Source organism: Pelodiscus sinensis, chromosome 18, assembly GCF_052426305.1.
Source record: "Pelodiscus sinensis isolate ZL-2025 chromosome 18, ASM5242630v1, whole genome shotgun sequence".
Lineage (NCBI taxonomy): Eukaryota > Metazoa > Chordata > Testudines > Trionychidae > Pelodiscus > Pelodiscus sinensis.
The window spans coordinates 29526827-29546968 of record NC_143069.1 but is presented as its reverse complement, the minus strand read 5'-3'; the positions used below and the strand labels follow the sequence as shown (position 1 = coordinate 29546968).

The window sequence follows — 20142 nt, the reverse complement described above, 5'->3', positions numbered from 1 at the left end:
AGCCAGCGACAGAAATCAGAAGTTCTCACCTTCAGCCCCTGCTTCAACCACTAGCCCCCACTGCCCTCCCAGAGCCAGGAGAGAACCCAGGAGTCCTGGCTCCCAGACCTCCCAAGGAGAAGCCAGGGAGTGAATGGACCCTGGAGACTGGGCTGCCCTGTTACCCTCCGCTTAGATCGCGTTGTGAGGACGGGCCCTAAGGCTGAGTGACAGGGCTCGTCTCACGGCCTGTCTGCTTCCCCCTGCAGAGCCCAGCGACCCCAAGCCCAGCATCTCCCTGCGCCCCAGTGAAGGGGTGTCCCTGGGAAGAGACGTGACCATCTGGTGCCGGGGGCTGCGCCAGGACAGGCGGTTCGTGCTGAAGAGAGAGGGAGGCTATTTTCTGCACGAGGATCCAGATGGGCTTGAGGCAGAGTTTCCCTTCAGCAGCCTGAGCCGGGAGCAGGGCGGGAGCTACAGCTGCTTCTATCACAGCAGATCGGAACCATTCACCGTGTCGTACCCCAGTTACCCCATAGAGCTGGTGCTGAGAGGTGAGGGGCCCAGCTCGGCCTCCCTGCTCCCATCCACACAGGCAGGGGGCTCAGACCTGATGGGATGCACAGAGTCAGGCTCTGCCCTGGGCCCCGCTGAGGGGACACCACGTTGGAGGTCCGGGGTGGAGTCACTGGGGGGTTCCCAGCCAGCGGGAAGCAGTAGCCCCTGGAGACTCGGGGCTGGCTACTTGAATGCTGCCCCTTGTCCCTCTAAAGAGTCTAAACTGTGGGTTGCTATTTAATGCCATGGTCCAAGGCTGGATTAAGAGATGTGCAGCGCCCCCTCTCCACCTGGTTACCTTCTTTAATGCCAGTCTGCTTACAGGTTTGGATGGACAGGTCTGGGCTCTTCTGGATCCCGCCACACACTCAACTTTATTTTTTCCTATGGATTTATTTGGCGGTGCCTCCACCCCCCTCACTCCTTCCTGGCATGGTCACCAGGGCAGCTTGGGAGGAAAATTCTAACTCAGGGTATTCCCCACGGTCTTGCCAGGTAGTTGGAGACTCCCAGAAAATAACACAAACTCATAGGCTGTGTCTACATTGGCAAGATTTTGAGCAAAAGTGCGTGCTTTTGCACAAAATCTTGCCGCCTGTCTACACTGGCCATGAGTATTTGCGCAAGGACACTGATGTTCTACTGAATGAAATCAGTGGTTCTTGCGCAAATACTCTGACGCTCCCACTCAGGGATAAGCCCTCTTGTGCAAGTGTTCTTGTGCAAGAGGCCAGTATAGACAGGTAATATCAATTTCTTGCACAAGAAAACCCGATGGCTAAAATGGCCATTGGAGCTTTCTTGCGCAAGAGAGCGTCTACACTGGCACGGATGCTTTTTCGCAAAAGCAAATCTTTTGCACAAAGGCACATGCCAGTATAGACGCTCTCTTGCACAAATACTTTTAACGGAAAAACTTTTTCGTTAAAAGTATTTGCACAAAATCATGCCAGTGTAGACGCAGCCATACACTATATTAAACACAATTATATTAAACAGGAGACAAATAAAACAGAACAGGGTAAAACACTATTTTTAGGATCACCGGTGCCCAGCAACTGTAAGATCAGTGTCCCATTTGTACGCATACTCTGTTGGGGCCCTTGATGACTTATGACCACAAAATTCTTCTCTGCAGTAGGGCTGACTGGGTCCAGTACAGCCCAAAGGACTCACAAGTGGGAGAAGGTGGTAAATCCCTCCACAGGTTTAACATGCAGCAGGTTATAAAATCCCCAATCAAATTCCCTGACTAAAAGATGGTGAACTCACACACTCCATGAATGAGCCTTAGGTTGAGAGATGACTCAGTCACTGCAGAGGGGCTGGTCTCTTCTGGCAGGGATCCTCTTCAGGCAGGAATCAGGCTGCTTTGGCCCCAGAATTTCCCCTCACCACAAAGGGGTGCAGGGCTCAAGGTGCAGGTTACACAACTGCACTAACATTCAAACTGTAATCTCCTACCCCAGCATCCAGACACACATGTGGCTATGTCTACACTGGCATGATTTTGTGCAAGAACTCTTTTGCGGAAGAATTCTTGTGCAAAAACTCTTCCAGAAGAGAGCGTCTACACTGGCATGTGCCTTTGCACAAGAGATGTGCTTTTGTGCAAGAGCATCCGTGCCAGTGTAGACGCTCTTTTGTGCAAGAAAGCTCCAATGGCCATTTTAACCATAGGACTTTCTTGCGCAATAAATGTATGTTTCCTGTCTACACTGGCCTCTGGCGCAAGAACAGTTGCGCAAAAGGGCTTATTCCTGAGTGGGAGCATCATAGTTCTTGCGCAAGAAGCCCTGATTTCACACATTAGAGCATCTGTTTACTTGCGCAAGAACTTGTGGCCAGTGTAGATAGGCAGCAAGTTTTGGCGCAAAACTTCGCACCAATGTAGACACAGCAGGCAGCAGCCCTAAACTAGCAGACAGAGCGGAGCTGACCATGTGGTGACGGATCTCACCTAGGGAGCTGGAGAGCCAACTCAGCCTGGCTGGGGAAGTTTCCCAGCAAATTCTACAAACTGGGAATCAACAGTGGAGAAATAAAACTCAGCTGAGGGGTCTTGCTAACCCTAGAGGCCAGTTCTCAAGGGAAAACCCTGCATGCAGGCCTGGGGCTTACTAGCTCCCACACAGCCAGTCCTCCCCTTGCCCTGGCTGGCTCCAGACTCCTCCAACACTGGCTCCTCCTCCCCTCCCTGAGCTCTCTGGGAGGAGCATCTCACTCCCTATGGGTGGCGGGGCAGACTCTGGCCCTGGTAGGGAGGGGGAGACAAGGCAAACTCAGTTTGCCTCTCCCTGAGCTGCCAGCAGACAGAGCCCCAGGAATCCAGGTTATCTCCTTGGGGGTCACAGATGCTTAGGCCCCAAGTTGACGAGGCCCCACTGCATTACAAGAAAAAAATGAAATTTGGTAATCTGAGGCCATAACTAGTGAGTAAATCCAGCTCTGCCTTGACCCGGCCCCTGTGTTCTCCGGTCCCTGCCCCATGCAGTGCCCAGGATGAGCTGAATGAGGCAGGGGCTGCAGGACAAGCAGTGGCTTAGTAGGGACAGTGGTAGGCTGGGACTCAGGGGATCTAGCCCAGCTCCTAGTATGGCCATGGGCTCCCAGTGGGATGGGTTTATAGGATCCCGGCCTGAGATCCCCAAAGTGGCCCTTTGGGAGGCACCTCAGACTTTGGGGATCTCAGGCCGGGACCCTATAAACCCATAGTTCGTGGAGATCTTTGCTAACTTTGGCCTCAGCAGCGCTGGATCCCTTGTGCTGTGGGAGCAGGTAGGGCCCCAGCCATGAGCAAGGCCCTGTGTTGCCAGGTGCGACGTAAACACAGATTATGGAGCTAGCACCTCCCCCCCAGAGCTCGCTAAGGAAGATGAATCTGTCTGTGCCTCAGTTTCCCCCAGCGTACAATGGGGATAAAGCTCCTGTCTGTCTCCTGGGGGTGGGAGGCTGACTCCCTTCCTGTGGGAGGCTCGGGCCCTGCTGGGTGCCCGAGTCGCTCGGTGTCCAGGGCACAGTGAATGTGGCTGGGGCCTCAGATGGCACATGAGGATCACAAGAACTAGGGACCTCGGCTCCATGTCTGTGAGGCTGGGACCCAGCTCTCAGGGCGGGATTCTGGGTCAGGGAGACTCTGGGGTCTGGGAGAGAATCTCTGCCGGGGCCCCAGGCTCTGCGCGTGGATGGGGCTGGCCAGGGAGAATGGGGCTGGGGGGCTGCCTGGGTCTGGCTCTCACTGCCTGTCTCCTGCGCCCAGATCCCAGCCTGCCCAGACCCTCCATCTCTCTGAGCCCCACTGGGGTCACCACCCTAGGGGCAAACGTCACCATCCGGTGCCAGGGGCCGCGGCAGGACGTGAGGTTCTTCCTGCACCAGGCTGGAGATCTGAACCGGCCGCGACCCATGGAGCCTGCTGGGGACGGGGCCGAGTCCCACATCCGCCCCGTGGGCCGGCAGCACGGAGGGAGCTACAGCTGCAGCTACCGGCCCCGGTCAGATCCCTTCATCTCCTCGCAGCCCAGTGACCCCGTGGAGCTGGTGGTAGCAGGTGAGGGGCCCGGCAGGCTGGGTCCTTGGGGGGGGGGGCTCAGAACTGATGGGACCCTCAGAGCCAGGCTCTGCCCTGAGTCCTGGGCCCAGCAGAGGGGATGCCTGGCCAGGAAGCAGGGACAGAGACACTGGGGAGTTGCTGAGGAAGGAGGGATCCCTGCCCCAGGGGGAGCTGCAGAGCAGAGGCTGTTCTGGCCCCGTCCTTCTCCCGGCTCTGAGAGACGCTGGTTCTACCCCCACTGGCAGAACTGACTTGACCCAGCCTGGAGCGGCGCCGGCTCCCACCCACCCAAGCAGCACAGGGCCAGGTACCGGAGCAGGGCAGATGGGTTCTCTGGAGCCCCAGATTAGGGGGCAGCTTCCTGCAGTGTTTGCCCAGGTGGAGGGATGGAGGCTGTTCATGGGGCAGTGTCTCCTCCCACAGCCCATGCGCTGAGGGACTAGGGACTTGGAGGGAAGCGAAGCCTCCGGCTCAAACACAGACCTGCTGCTAAGGGGGCAGCCGAACACTTCCTCTAGGCCCATCAGCAGTCACGGGGTGGGGGTGGGGGCAGGCTGTGTTTTCAGGAGCAGCCAGCAAGGGTCTGCTCTCTGTGCCCTCCACCCACCTGAACCACTAGTAAAATGTGGAGGGGGGGGCATGTCCCCGAACCTCATTGTTCTACTGCCCTAGGACACAGCGAGGTGGGTTGGGATGGATTGGATGGGAGGGGGAAGGGGGAGGGGGAGGGGGAGGGGGCGGGACCCCCCCCCTACAGCACCTGCTGACACTCCCCTTTGTCACCCCAGATTACACCCAGGGGAGCATCGTCCATCTGGGCCTGGGTGCTGGGGTCCTGCTGGCCCTGGCGCTGATCTTGGCTGAGGCTGCCCACAGCTGGAGGAGGGATGGGTACTAGGTGAGGTGATCCTCCACCCGGAAGCCTGGCAGTCCTGGCACCGGGAGAAGGGCAGTGGGGTCACCATCACCCCAAGGAATGTGATACTGTGACACGAGGATGGAGCCGGAAGGACCGGTGCAGTGAAACCCAACTGAACCAGCCCCGCTGAGTGGCCCCAGAGCATCTGGGGCTGTGCCAGGGCCTCCGTTTGGGGGTGGCAGAAATGGCTCACACCAGTGGGATGGGGAGCCTGTGCCGTGGAGCGTCCTGGGGAGAATTCTGGGTCCTATAAGGTGGGTGGGGCTGTGGGGACACAGGGTGCCTTAGGGGCAGTGGCTTAGGGGCAGCCCCATCCACGCCCGTTGCCCGTGGGACAGGCTGTGATACAGCCACACCAGTGAGGACGTGGGATCGTCCCCCCAGCCTGAGCCCCTGTGCCCATCGTGCTGGTGTTGTCCGGCCTACAGAGCAGCCAGCCACCAGCACGTGTCAAACCCACGGGCACCTTCCCGGCTGGGCCCAGCACCCAGGGGAACTGGGGACAGCGCCCAACGTTGTAACCAGGCAAGAACCAGCCCCGCGCTGGGCTGAGCTGACTTGAAAAGGCCCCGGCTGCAGCCCCGCGACTGTCCCCATGGTGCTGGGGGCAGAGGCTGGAACCAGAGGTAACAGACCCACGCTGGGGGGAGGGGTACGTCAGGCAAAACACTTAGGGGGTGGGACCAGGTTGCCCCCTCGCTGGGACCTTTACAAAGGGCTTTTGGTGAAACCTCACAATGGGCTCAACTTTCTCCCCTCCCGCTTCTCGCCCTGCACCCTGGCTCAGCTTGTCGGGTTGTCACCTTCGCCCAGCCCGGCTCGGCCTGACCACGCTGCGGCTCAGCTCCATCAGCCACAGGACTCTCTCCCTCAAGGGGCGGTGACAGCTGGCCTGGTTCTTGTGCCAGGGCCTTCGCTCTCCTCTCTGCCAGCGGCAAGTCACCCCGTGGCCGTGACGCACTCCAGCCGCCTGCAGGGAGAACTGATTAGGTAGCCCCAAGGCTCTGGGATCCTTTCCCGTTCCCTGGCAGTGGGGTTTGGGGCTCCCCTCCCTCCTGTCTCTCTCTCCTGGCTTCCCATCGGGTGCTGCAGTCAGTGTCGGGTGCCCAGCCTATGGAGCAGGGACCCAGCCTGGAGCAGAGAGAGGAGGGACAGGGCCCTCCAGGAGGACTTACTCCCCCAGTCATTCCAGGATAAGCAGGGACCTAAGGCCAGGCACAGACCTGGCTGGAGCCCTGCCCCCCCTCCCCCCACACGTTGTATGACATTGAGTTATGCAGACTTGTATCCATAAAGATGCTTTGGATAAAATACCCCATGTAACCTGACCATTGTAATGGCTCAGTCGGCTGGTCTGTGTCTTATTTTGGTGTATGTATCGTTCTTGTATGAAACATTAGAAATATGGGGTATGGAACGGCTCATGGCTTCAAATGTTCAGTGTCCTGGACAGGCATAAGGATCTTGCAGAAGAAGGTTTTTTGCACAAAACTGCCACGCTGCCTGTTTTTGTTAAAAACCCCCTAGCGCAAACACGGAACGAAAGAGAGCATGCAAACGAAGCGCGGGAAAATGCTAATCTGCACTTCATTTGCATTGCCTCTTGCGGAAAAGTCAAGGGCTGTGTCTAGACTGGCAAGTTTTTCCGCAAAAGCAGCCGCTTTTGTGGAAAAACTTGCCAGCTGTCTGCATTGGCCGCTTGAATTTCCGCAAGAGCACTGACGATTTCAGTAAGAAATCAGTGCTTCTTGCGGAAATACTGTGCTGCTCCCGTTCGGGCAAAAGTCCTCTTGCGCAAAAGCTTTTGTGTAAAAGGGCCAGTGTAGACAGCTCGGATTTGTTTTGTGCAAAAAAGCCCCGATGGCGAAAATGGTGATTGAGGCTTTTTTGCACAAAAGCGCGTCTACATTGGCATGCACGCTTTTCTGCAAAAAGTGCTTTTGCGGAAAAGCGTCCATGCCAATCTAGAGGCTCTGTTCCACAAATAATTTTAATGGAAAACTTTTCCGTTAAAAGCATTTGCGGAAAATCATGCCAGTCTAGACGTAGCCATAGTGTGGACAAAGCATACGAAGGATCCAGGGACTCTTCTCTGAGATCCATCTTCTGGTCCCAGGTGGGGGATGGGCTGAGGGTCTCTCTCTCCAGGCCAGCCTGGGGCCTGTGGTCAGCACCCAACTGAGCCAGGCAGAGCTCTGGCTCCAAGTCCCAGCTCCTTCCCCTGGCCCTGGAGGAGGAAGGACCCCATGTTGCTTGGCCCTGAGTGTCCTGGCTGAGAAGGGCCCAGTGGGATCCCAGCTAAGGGCCCAGCTGCAAAATGGATCGTCCCATCTCTCCTTCCCAGGCCTCCCCAATGACCAGGTAACTTGCCTCCCCACCCTCGTCATCGGGCTCACCCCTGAGCTGTACTGGAGCCTGCCTGTGTCTGGGGATCCTGCCAGCAGGTCCCACCCTGGCAGCCGGGAGGTTGTTCAAGCCCTTGTGCAGAGCCAGCAAGGGAAGGGAGAACCAGGGACCGAGGGCTGCAACTGCCACAGGACAGTGAGGTGTGTGAAGCACTGGGGAGACCCCAAACAGCCCCCCCCCCGGCCTCTCTTACTAACACCCTGTCATAACCATGAGGGTTGACCAGCAACCTTGGGAGTCTGGGGGGACTGATGCAGTGAGGGGAAGGAAACGGTCCCCAAGGCCACTCTTGTGAGTCTGTATCACAACACACACACCACAGCCCTGTCCTGGGGCTGTGCGCCAGCGTTCCCACCGTGCCATGCCTAAGGTGATGTTCAGTATGTAAGGGCCATCCAAGATCTACCCTGCCCACCTGCACTCCCATCGCTCTCTCCACTCACCTTTACTGGGCTGTGGCAGGGGCCCAGGCGACCCTGTTTACCTGGAGCCGCTGGGGGGATCGGCGGCTCGGCTGGAGGAAGGGAGCTTCTGTACTGGGCAGGAGGAGCAGGCAGAGTCCACCCGGCTGCAGGGAGACTCAGACGTGCTGGGCTGCGGGGGGCCAGGCCGACAGGCCGGAGGGTTCCTGTGCTGGGTTCAAAGCTCAGAGACAGGCTAGAGGATCAGAGAGGTGCTGGACCGGGGGAAAAAGGGCTCAAGCCCTGAGAATGTCCCCCGAGAAGGGGCTGTCATCCTGGTAACACTTTGGGGGCCTGGGATGGAATTTCTCTTGCTCTGATTTTCCTTTGAACCTGGTTTATTTAATTCACTTGCCAAGAAAACACTCTTAGATCCAGGCATTACAGTGTAAAGCTGCTCAGGGCTGGCCTGAGGTATTCGGGCACCCCGGGCATGGGCGTGTGGCACCACCCCTGGGCGCACGGTGCATGTGCAGGCCCGCCCGTGGGGAGCAGGCCCACCCCCTTAGGGTGCAGAGCCCGCCCCCGGGGTGCTCGGCACACGTGTGGCCCGGCTACAGCCGCTGGCACGCAGCCTGGGGCCCACCCCTGGGGCACATGGCGCATGCGTGACCCGGCTACAGCCGCTGGCGCGCAGCCTGGGGCCCGCCCCTCGGGTGCATGGTGCAAGCATGTCCCAGTCTGGCCCGGCTGTCGCTGCTGGCGTGTGCGCTGGGCCATGTAGGGCCCCGCATCCGTGGGGGGAAGGGCGCTATTGGCTGGCGCCGCGGGGCCGACGCTGCAGGAGCTGGGCGCGTGGCACCTGATGGCAGCTGTAAGGGATGCCACGTACCCCTTACAGCTGCCATCAGGCGCCCCCCATCGGTTGGCGCCCTGGGAGCTGCCCGGCTCGCCCATGCCTCCGTCTGGCCCTGAAGCCGCCATCACTGCTCAGATGTGGCACAAGGAGCAGCAAACCCAGGTGTTCCCCATCATGTCTGCTCCTCACATGGTACCAGTGGTTGTGCCGCACTTGAAATGCTCCAGAACCAGGAAATGCCACTTAGTGGTTTCCAAGCACCCTTAACTCTGCTCCTCATCGACATGCCTCACAAAGCCTTTGTTTAATTGCATGATCACGTATTAATTTTATGAACATGAGTCACCAGCCACTTGAACCTAGAAACAAAGACATGGGGAGGAGATAATGGTTAGTCAAAGAACATCAGACCCCTGGTGCACCCTCCCCAAAGATCAAAGAGACCTCCCTCCCTTCCCACAGAGACATGGACAAGCTGGAGCTGCAGGACACTTGGCCAGGCTGATGGTTTCAGAGTTTCCTCAGTTTTGCAGTGATTACTGTGACCACACGAGATTTTGCCTGCAGATTAGCAATAAAGGGTGGTGGATACAGGAAGAGATGAAATATTATTGGCTTCCTGAAGCTGAAAATACCAGCTCACTTCCTTATTTGAGGCTGGGCGGAGCTGGGCATTGGTGGCACCTCTCACTGCCCTATTATGGAATCTGCTCTCATCATCCTCTTCCTTGGTGAGTATCGGTGACAGCCAGGGGGTGTGCCCATGGGGGGGGGGGTGAGATCTGAGACCAGGGTGTGTGCCTGGGGGCGGGGGGGATCTGAGACGACAGCATGTGCCCTTGGGGGGGATCTGAGACCAGGGTGTGTGCCCATGGGGGGGGGGGGAATCTGAGACCAGGGCGTGTGCCCATGGGGGGGGGGGAATCTGAGACCAGGGCGTGTGCCCATGGGGGGGGGAATCTGAGACCAGGGCGTGTGCCCATGGGGGGGGGGGAATCTGAGACCAGGGCGTATGCCCATGGGGGGGGGATCTGAGACCAGGGTGTGTGCCCATGGGGGGGGGAATCTGAGACCAGGGCGTGTGCCCATGGGGGGGGGGAGATCTGAGGCCAGGGCGTGTGCCCATTGGAAGGAAGCTGAGGCATGTGTCTAAAGAGGAGTGTGTGGATCTGTACGTCTGTGTGAGGTGGCACCAGCTGCAGGAGGGGTTATGGGAAGCTCTCTCTCTCTCTCTCTCCAGTGTCCAGCGACACCTACCCCCCCACCCTCCATGCAATTCCACTGGCCCCTGCAAAGCTCAGACAGATGCAAATGTTTAGGGGGAGAATTGGGGGGCTCATGGTAAATTTGAGGGGGGAAGGCCAGGCTCTGACCCTCTGTGTTCTGGGCCTCCAGCTCCCTTCTTTCTCCCTGACCCGAGGGTGGGGAATCTCCAGTGCTGAGCCTAGTGCCGGTGTCTGTCTGTGGGGATGTAGGAGCCCAGGTGGGGTTGGGGGGGGGGGGGGGATCAGTGTCAACATGGCCCTAGCAAGACCTGTGCAGGCCCAGATGGGGAGGGGGGTACGTGGTGCATTGCTGTGGTGGGGAGACACAAGGGAGGGACCAAGAGAGGCCTCAGGATGGGAGGCACTTAACAGGACATCCTGCAGCTTCCCTTGGCCCATGAGAACATCTTTGGAACAGAGACACCGTCCCTGCCTCGGGCCCAGCTCCCCAGCCCACATGTGAGCCCTTCGCAGACTGGCCTGCTGGCTCCCCAGTACACCGGGGTGGGGCAGAGTCACTAGTCCCATGGTGCCACAGGAGAAACTGAGGCACAGATCAGGGCAGGGTCACCCCCAAAGGTGCAGAGCAAGCCAGGGCTGCACTCCACATCAACATGCCCCCCTAGGGGACACCCCCACATGTCAAACTTACACACTGTGGCTGCAGCCTTGGATTCCCTGCAGGGATTGAGAGAGAGAGAGAGAGAGAGAAAGAAAAACAAGCTCAGGAGTTGTAGCTCCCAACCCCTGGCCCCCCAGCTCTAACCACTAGACCCCACTTCTCCCAGAGCCCTGGAGAGAACCCAGGAGTCCTGAGGAAGGTCGATTCGGGGGAGGGGTCAGAACTGGGGTCTCACCTGCTCTGTCTCGCTGCTGGTCCCTTCCCTGCAGAGACAGGAAGCAGAATTGTTCATGAGTTGACCTGGGTCCCCCTGTGCCAGCCCTGCCCCTCCGCCCCACAGGACAGCTGGGATGGAAATCCCCCACCCTGGTCTGCCGGGGAGCCCTGACCCCTCTGCTGAGCCCTTCCACTTACAGTACAGCTCCCTCTGCCCCACACTGTGCAGCACAGCGCCCCCTAGCACTGCCGAGGGGCTTTGGGGCTAGCACCGAATGCCAGGGAACGACGCCCCCTGCTGAGCCCCCTGCTCCATCCCCTGGGTTCATGGCCTGTCTCCCATCCAAGACAAGCCCCTTCCCAGCTCTGCTTAGCAGCAGGATTAACCCTTTCCTTGCTGGAGCCCTCACCTGCTTAGGTGCCTCTGTGGCAGAGGAAGGCCAGGAGGAAGAGGAGGAGGAGGCAGGGGGCCCTTGCAGTCACCCCAGAGATGATGGGGTGGTTCAGCTTCAGTTCCCATCTGCCTGGGAAGCTGCAGGAGGCCCTGAGCACTGGGAACAGCCTGGTTTGTTACCTGCCGCCTCAGCCCCTTCCTGTCATGGCCTCAGGGACCCACAGCGGAACTGCTGCGAGGCTAGAGGGGGAGCAGGAGCAGATGGGATTGTGGATACTAGTGACTGGGCCAATGGCAAGGGGCTGTACTGTAGGCCAGGGCAGGGAACATGTCTGTCAAGCCCCATGTGCCCTCTGTGCTGATAGGGCCTGGATTTCACAGTCTGGTCCCCTGGCTCCTGACACTAATCTGCAGTCAAACATGTACCCCCTGGCCGCTGGCCTAAAAAGGACATGGACAGGCGGCTTGCTCTTCGGACAAACTCCCTTTTGTGGCAGTACCTTCGCACAGCGAGAACAATGGGATTCCCTCCACATGGGCAAGATAATATAAAAAGGGGTCCTAGAGGTTCTTTCGTTTGTCTTCATTCCAGCTCATCACTTCAGAAGCAGCTTTGCTATGAACTGGGGCCTGAAAGGACTGACGATCCATCCCAACGAAGGATGTGACCCAGAGACTTTTAAGTTAGCAGTTTATTAGCTCTCTGCTACAAGCCTGCACCAGGAATTTTGCATTGACGTATGTAATGTAATTTCTTTAACAATTTTACTCTAAATCTTTCTTTCTTTCTTTCTTTCTTTCTTTCTTTCTTTCTTTCTTTCTTTCTTTCTTTCTTTCTTTCTTTCTTTCTTTCTTTCTTTCTTTCTTTCTTTCTTTCTTTCTTTCTTTCTTTCTTTCTTCACGAATTAACAATAAGTGAGCTGAAGAGAGGCCACACTAAGGTTTGAGCCAGTGCCCTGGAGGATTATGGACTTGTTTATAACTTTGAGAAAAAGGACAGCATGGAATAAAAGATTTGTGTATGTGTTCTGAGAAGACAAAACAGTACAGAAGAAGGCAACTTTCCCAGACAAGAAGGAGTAACAAGGTAGAGACCTAGTCAAGTACATTCTATTGTTTCACTAGTGGTGAGGCAAGCAAATTGGGTGGTATAAACAGAATGCTCCAAGATCAGTCGTGAGAGCACCCGAAGAAGGAAGGGGAGGACAACTTATGGACATCACCCCACCTAGACCCGGACTATGTGTTACCAATGGATATCACGCCACATGGACTGATTTCCCCTCCCCCGAGGGGTTATATACTACACCAGTTTGCCCCACGAGTTGGAGTCCATCAATTTGGCATATTGGGGTGATGTGCACGTTAGATTTCTGCTTCAACCAAATTCATCAACATGACCTGAGGTCTAGCCAGCCCCAGGGCGTGAGTGAGATGTGTGTATGAGAGTGTGCGTGTTAAACTGGATTAAGAATTAGGCTGCTAAATTGGGTTAAGGATTAGATTTAGACTGTTAACTATTCAGTCTAAAATGTTGCTTTTTAACATGCCTTTTAATTGCTTAGTACTCTCTCTCTCTACATATAGTGCTTTTAAAACTTGCTCCTGAATTGCTTGCAATAAAACTTGTTAAAGGTATAGTGGAAATACTGTGGGTGCCTCTTTTGTTCTGTGAAAGCTGTACCAAATGCACATTAGGATATGGCCTGATCAGCCAGATCACAGCACCCTCTTGTGACACTTTCTTTCATAAACATTTAGGCTACGTCTACACTGGCGCGTTCTCACGCAAAAACTCTTTTGCGGAAGAGTTCTTCTGCAAAAACTCTTCCAGAAGAAAGCGTCTGCACTGGCATGTGCTTTTGCAGAAGAGATGTGCTTTTATGCAAGAGCAAAATGATGGCCATTTTAATCATAGGGCTTTCTTGAGCAAGAAATTCATGTTGCCTGTCTACACTGGCCTCTTCTGGAAGAGCTGTTGTGCAAAAGGACTTCTTCCTGAGTGGGAGCATCAGAGTTCTCGCACAAGAAGCCTTGATTTTATACATTAGAACATCAGTTTACTTGCGCAAGAACATGCAGACAGTGTAGACAGGCAGCAAATTTTTGCGCAAGAGCAGCCGCTTTTGCGTGAGATCATACCAGTGTAGACGCAGCCCAAGATTTCAGATTTGAAAGGTTTGGTGCAGTGCACTCTTTTGGGTAAGATCTGAGGTGTAAATTAAACTGGGAATGTGGCTGGTCCTTTGGGATTGGTAGAACCTGTTTGGATTTGGTGAGACTGGTTTTCATAACCTCTCATCTGTGAAAGGAGTGGTGCTGGTTGTGCCACAGGTAAAGCTGCGGCATCTAAGTGGATTTGCCTGTGTCACTTCTTGCTGGCCAAAGTGGCAAACCAACGTGCTCTGTGTGACTGGTTTGGTGTCTTACAATGGAGGACCCTAAGTCTGGTAAGTAGCCCTGTCTAAAAGCAATTCACTCTGATTTGACTCTCTCAGAGGTACCCCCAGAACGTGTTATGTTACCATGACATAGTTGGCAGAATCCACAGAACCAGGTCAATAAGCTTTGGATCAGAACCCCACGTTGTTCTAAATTTAAATCTTGGAATTGAGGGTTAGGCTAGTTAAAGAGCAGTTGCAATGAGTGAGCTACAATATGAGGGTGTTTGCAAAAAAGACCTGGAAGACTTGTGCTCAGAGAAATGGCATCTTTAGAAACAAAGCCACAAACCAAGAACTGAGATCCCGGCTAATGAGCAGTGACCAGCAGGCAGGAGTACAGCCCCCACCTAACGCCACCGATACAAATAGAGTGTAGGAGTCATAGAAGAAAGCAAAGTTTGGACATGAAAAAATGTGCAGAAATGCATTGAAAGGAGAAGCAGCCGATGGCTGAACTGGAGAGGGAAGGGGCTGAAAGAGAGAACAAAGTCCAGGCAAGGTGAGCGGAGTGACTGGCAGCAGAAGAACGAATCAGACAAGCTGAGGAGAGAGTTGCCAGACTTAAACTCCAGATCGAGTTAGATTATGGTGAGACCAATGCGTTTAATCTGGTTAATGTCATAACCCAGTCCCGGAACAAGTGTGAGTTTGTTACATGAGCAAATTATTGGTCTATGTCCATGTCAAGTGTGTGGATAAATCCCTATAATATTATCATTCTCATATAACTTTGTATTTGTAAAGTGTTCTTATAGAATCTCTGTAGCATTTCCATATAACCATGTATCGTTCTCATATAACTTTGTATTAAGAGAAACTTTCCTTTTCATATAGATATAGATCTTGTAAGCCTTCTTACAGAATCCATTGTATTAAGAAACTTTGTATAAGGAAAAGGAAAATGTCTTTTGAGATCTCTCCCCTTTCCTTGATTGTCCTGTTGAAATGAATGAGGTGTGAATGGAGAATGAAAGATGAGCACCTCCAGAAACAGTTGCAAAGGTGGAGAGAGGCTGGGAGCCAGATCCAAGATAATACCTGTGAAGTGAGCTCATTAAGAAGACTGGACATACAGATGCCTTGGGAGTCCAGCAGCAAGTGCCCGCCCTTGAAAGAACTCTCTTTGAAGCATTATAAAGGCAAGGTGATGACTAACTGGCTGCAAGAGAGGGACAAACATGAGGTATCTTGCAGAGGGACCCCGGGTTTTTCATCTTATCAACATCAGAGCATCAATCCAGATTGGCAGAAGCCTGGCTCCATCCCTCCTCCATCTAACTCACCTGGCCAGTGCAGTTGGGGGAGCAACTATTGGTAACAACAAGATGGAGTGTGCTTGTGTGTGAGAGAGAGAGGGTGTATGAGTGTAATCTTTCATATGCATATAATAAAGTGATGATTGATTTATGTATGTTCAGTAAATGTGACGTGTGGCCTTAACCCCCTGGAAAATATCCTTTAAGCACATCAAGTGGCGATGGCCTACCTGCTGGTTCACAGGGAAATTCCTTGGATGTGGATCGGCACCACTTAAGGACCATTGTCAGTCAACTGTTGCCATTCCCTTGACTATCCCCCTTTGCACAAAAGGTGGGTGAGCCCTGTTGATATCTCTCAGATGCAAATATTTGGAATGCCAGAGCCAATGGCTACGTCTACATTGGCACCCCTTTCCGGAAAAGGGATGCTAATGTAGACTTCGGAATTGCAAATTCCGTGGGGGATTTAAATATCCCCCGCGGCATTTGCATTTACATGGCTGCCGCTTTTTTCCAGCTTGGGGATAAGCCGGAGAAAAGCGCCAGTCTAGACATGATTCTCCGGAAAATAAGCCCTTTTCCGGAGGATTTCTTATTCTTTTCAAGTAGGAATACGAAATCCTCCGGAAAAGGGCTTATTTTCCGGAAAAAAAGCGGCAGCCATGTAAATGCAAATGCCGCGGGGGATATTTAAATCCCCCGTGGAATTTGCAATTCTGAAGTCTACATTTAGCATCCCTTTTCTGGAAAGGGGTGCCAATGTAGACACAGCCAATATGTATAACTTAAAATACACAAATTCTACAGGCCTATGAGTGGTATAAACAGACTCAGCAAAGTACAAGCTTTCAATAGACATGTCACTGGGCCCACTTTGTACCAAATTTGAGGCAATCACACAACAGTGGGTGCAACAATGTTCTGCATGTTCACATCAAAACTCCAGTAAAGTCACGATGGCCCAGAGTTCTAGCTCAAACCACTACAGCTCCTCCTCCAGCCACTGGCCAGCTTCTGGCATGAGAATCTCTCCCTTGGCTGCTTTCTGCCCTAACATTAACTCCTCTGTGCATCCCCAGGGTGGGGCAGCTGGGGGAGCAGCCCCTGGAAAAGGCTCCTGCTCTGCAGCTCCCCCTGGGCACAGGGATCCCCCTCTTGGCACCAAACCTCCCATGCTGCTGCTCCCTCCTGGTTGGAGACCCACCTGTCAGTAATCTTATCCCATCCACAGTCAGGTGCTCCTCCTGCTGAGCCCAGGTGTAGAGAGCCCTGGAGAGATGGGAAAATTGGAGCAGAGAGTGGGGACATTGAACAAGGGGCTCTGCTCTTCTAACTCCAGCTCCCTGGGGTCGCTGGGCTCTGTCCAGATGGGCGGGTCTCAGTTGGTGTGATAATAGCAGCGGTAGCTCCCTGCGTCTCTCCAGCTCACATTGCAGGTAGGAGCCTCAGCTCTGTCTGCCATGGGGTCCGTGTCCTGCATTACGGTCGGATTCCCATCGAAATACAGACGGATCCTCATGTTCTGGTGCTGAATCTGACACCAGACAGTCACGGCTGCCCCCAGGGCAATCCGCTCGCTGGGGCGCACGGAGATGGAGGGTTTGGGGTAGCTGGTCTCTGCAGTGGGAAGGGGACAGGCCATGAGACAGACCCCAGCACAGTCACTGCACCGCTCTCGCTGCACAGAGACAGGCCAGGGAGAAACCCAGACAGAGGAATCTCTCCCAGATCCCAGAGATTCCTGGGAGCCACGACCGCAAATGCCTGAGGCCCTAAACCCTCATCTGTCTGCTTAGTGGGCCCCCAGCCTGGGAGCCAGGATGCCTGGGTTCTGTCCCTGGCTCTGGGAGGTCTCAGATCCCTCCTCCTGCCATGGGCACACACCCTGGTCTCAGATCCTCCCCGAAGGGCACATGCCCTGGCTGTCTCCAACACTCACCGAGGAAGAGGATGGTGAGAGCAGATGCCATGACTGGGCAGTGAGAAGCCCTGGTGCCCAGCTCCACCCAGCCCAAAATAAGAAGCTTTGATGCTGGTTGCAGCTACAGGAAGGTGACGATGCCGCGTCTCTTCCTGTGTCCGTCACATCTTGTCTCTAATCTGCAGGCCACATCTAGTGTGGTCACAGCAAGCAGAGTTCCCAGCACAACCAGGAAACTCTGGGCCCATCAACATAGCCAAGCATCACATCGCTCACCGCTTGTCTATGTATCTCACAGCGATCAGTTTCCACCCTCCCCCTGCAAAAATACTCAGCAGCAGGGGCGGATGAGAGTGCCACGGGGCCCAGGGCAGTGCCGCGGGCCCCTCCTTTGACATGGCGCCTGCGCTGTGGCAGCAAGGCGCATGTGCGGGGCCTCGGGAAGCGCAGGGCCCGGGGCAGCTGCCCCGCTCACCCTGCCCTAAATCCGCCGCTGCTCAGCAGCCTTGAGGAAGCTGCACTAAGCTGGGAGCCAGAAGGTTCCAGGGTCTGGCTTTCAGTCTTTGACTGACCACAACCTCCATGCAGATTTAACCCTCCTCCCCTTTTTACAGGTGACCCAGTATGAGGAAGTGGGGAGTTTTGGGGGCTCAAAGGGGGGCTGCCTGCAAAGGGGGGCACTCAGTGCCCCAGGATGTTACTGGTTAAATGTGACAAGGGGAAGAGGGAGTTTGTTGTTGCAGAGAACAGCCTAGAACTGGAGCCCTGGCATCCGGTGCCCTGGTGTTCGGTGGGCCCTGCTCAGAGGACACAACTGGTTCTGGCCAGTGGGAGGGCTGCGGAGGGGAGACCTTGGTGCCCTGCCCAGCTGGTTCTATCCAGGAAAGAACACTGGATGGAGGAGAGGAGAGGGGAGAAAAGAGGGGCCCAGGCAACCCTGTTATCTGGAGAGAAGACAATGGACAGAGGAGCGGCTGCTGTAGGTGGAATGAGGAGTAACAGTTAATCCAAACTAAGGACTTAGTTCAGATTAACTTTAAACTGCTGCGTGTAGCCGCGGACAGTTCGTTTGGACTAAGGGGGATTTATAAATGGTGGCTGGACAGGAACATGCAAATAAAGCCCAGGATATTTAAATCCCGGGCTTCATTTGCAACTCTGGTTCCCTGATTTGCCTACCTAGCTCGAATTAACGAGCTAGTGTAGACATACCCTTAGACTGTATTACCATAGACAGAGGCTTGCTTTTTATTGACAGAAGTAGGTTGCCAGCAGAGACTAGGCGATGCCCATACCCTGGGATACCCCGCCCCCCAAGGGACAGGGTGTGCGTATGCCATGGCAGGGACACAGGATGGAACTTCTCTTGCTCCCGTTTTCTTTTGAAACTGGTTTATTTAATTCCAAGGCTGAGAAAAGACCCTTAGAACCAGGTGTTACAGTGTAAAACCATCATCACCGCTCAGCTACGGCACAAGGGGCAGCAAATCCAGTTGCAGCTCCCTATCACGCCTGCTACTTGCATGGTGCCAGGATACGTGCTGCACATGGGCAGGTTTGCAGGCTGGGAGGGGAGGCTGCAGAGTCAAACTCTCCAGCAACAGGAAATGCCACAGTGACTGTGTCCCAAACACCCTTAACTCTGCCCCCTCATTCATGTGGTTTGTGGCGCCATCGTTTCATTGCATAATTGCAATTGGATTGCCTGTAAAAAAGGGGTGAGTGCAATTTGCAGGAAATAGTCGCCAATCAAAGACTGAAGATGAGACTCTGCGGCTTCCTAGATCCCACTCAGACGCACGTTAGCTAAGGACACAGGGTAGTTTGACAGTGACCAGTTCCCCCCCCCCCCCCCAAGACAAACAGACCAGCTGCGAGCTACGTGACACTTGGCCTCAGGGTTTCCTGATTTGGGCAGGGACCTCTGCTGCTTACTGTGACCGCACCAGATTTCATCTGCAGATAGAGCCAAGGCATGATGGATGCACAAAGAGACGAGACACCGTCAGCTTCCTGTAGCTGCAGCCAGCATCTGAGCTCCTCACTGCCCATCATGGCATCTGCTTTCACCGTCCTCTTCTTCTGTGAGTATCAGAGACAGCCAGAGTGTGGGCCCATGGCGGGGCGGAGGGATCTAAGACCCTGCTGGCTGGAACCAGCTGGGTAGGTTACCAGGGGCCTCTCCCTGCAGCCCAATGGCCTTTCTCTGGCCAGACCTGGCTGTGCCACCCGACCTGGGTCTGTGGGTCACCAGGGCACCAGTGGCTGGGGGCTCCAGTTTTGTGCTGGTCCCTGTAACAACAATCGCTCTGAGTTCTGGTCCCTAATGAGCTGTCTCCTCTCCAGGCTGCTGGCTGGCGGAGCAACTCAGGGTGTTGGGACGTGAGTATCTCTGTTAGGGACAGGTGGAGGGTGGGGAAGAGTTGCTGATTCCTGCATGTTCACCCCAAAACTAGATTCCACCTTCTTGTTTTGACACTGGGGGTTCTGAGATCAGATTCCAGCCCGCAGGGTCCTTGTGGATGCAGGGAGGTGTCAGAGCGACAGACCCTTCTCTTAAGGGTGCAGCCCCCTGCCTCCTGGGACCGCACCTCTCTGAACCCCAAGCCTTTCTCTGCTGTGAGGCCCCTCACTCTGGACCCACAGGGCCCTCACTCGCGGAGGGAATGGAGCAGCCCTGTTCTCCAGCCCAGAGCGACTCTCAGCCGGCATAGGAGGGTACATAACATCAAAGGATCTCTCAGGCCTGTCGGCCTGGCCCCTCCTTGGCCCAGCACGTCTGAGTCTCCCGAGCAATCAGGTGGGCTCCACCTGCCCCTTCTGCAGTGCAGAAGCCCCCTTCTTCCAGCCGAGCCTCCTATATCCCCCGACAGCAGCCCCGCCCATGTCCATTGTATTCTAGCCAGGTAACTGGGATTGCCTGGGCCCCTTTCTCCTTTCCTCTCCTCCCGCCTTTGTTCTCTCCTGGCTGGGACCAGCTGGGCAGGTCACTGAGGGTATGTCTACACTACCCTCCTAGTTCGAACTAGGAGGGTAATGTATGCATACCGCACTTGCTAATGAAGCCCGGGATTTGAATTTCCCGGGCTTCATTAGCATAAGCGGGGAGCCGCCATTTTTAAATCCCCGCTGCTTCGAACCCCGTGTAGCGCGGCTACACGGGGCTCGAACTAGGTAGTTCGGACTAGGGTGCCTATTCCGAACTACCGGTACACCTCGTTTCACGAGGAGTACCGGTAGTTCGGAATAGGACCCTAGTCCGAACTACCTAGTTCGAGCCCCGTGTAGCCGCGCTACACGGGGTTCGAAGCAGCGGGGATTTAAAAATGGCGGCTCCCCGCTTATG

At 55.0% G+C, this 20142-nt stretch overlaps 1 protein-coding gene across 1 annotated transcript in view; it reads left to right on the top strand.

Moving 5' to 3' along the window:
* LOC142823756 (alpha-1B-glycoprotein-like) overlaps window positions 1-20142 on the top strand; it is a 415238-nt gene that overhangs the window by 102419 nt on the left and 292677 nt on the right. The window contains exons 5-6 of the mRNA XM_089770049.1: window positions 249-533; window positions 3797-4087. Coding sequence (XP_089626175.1) covers window positions 249-533; window positions 3797-4087 — 576 coding nt within the window. The remainder of the gene's footprint in view (window positions 1-248; window positions 534-3796; window positions 4088-20142) is intronic.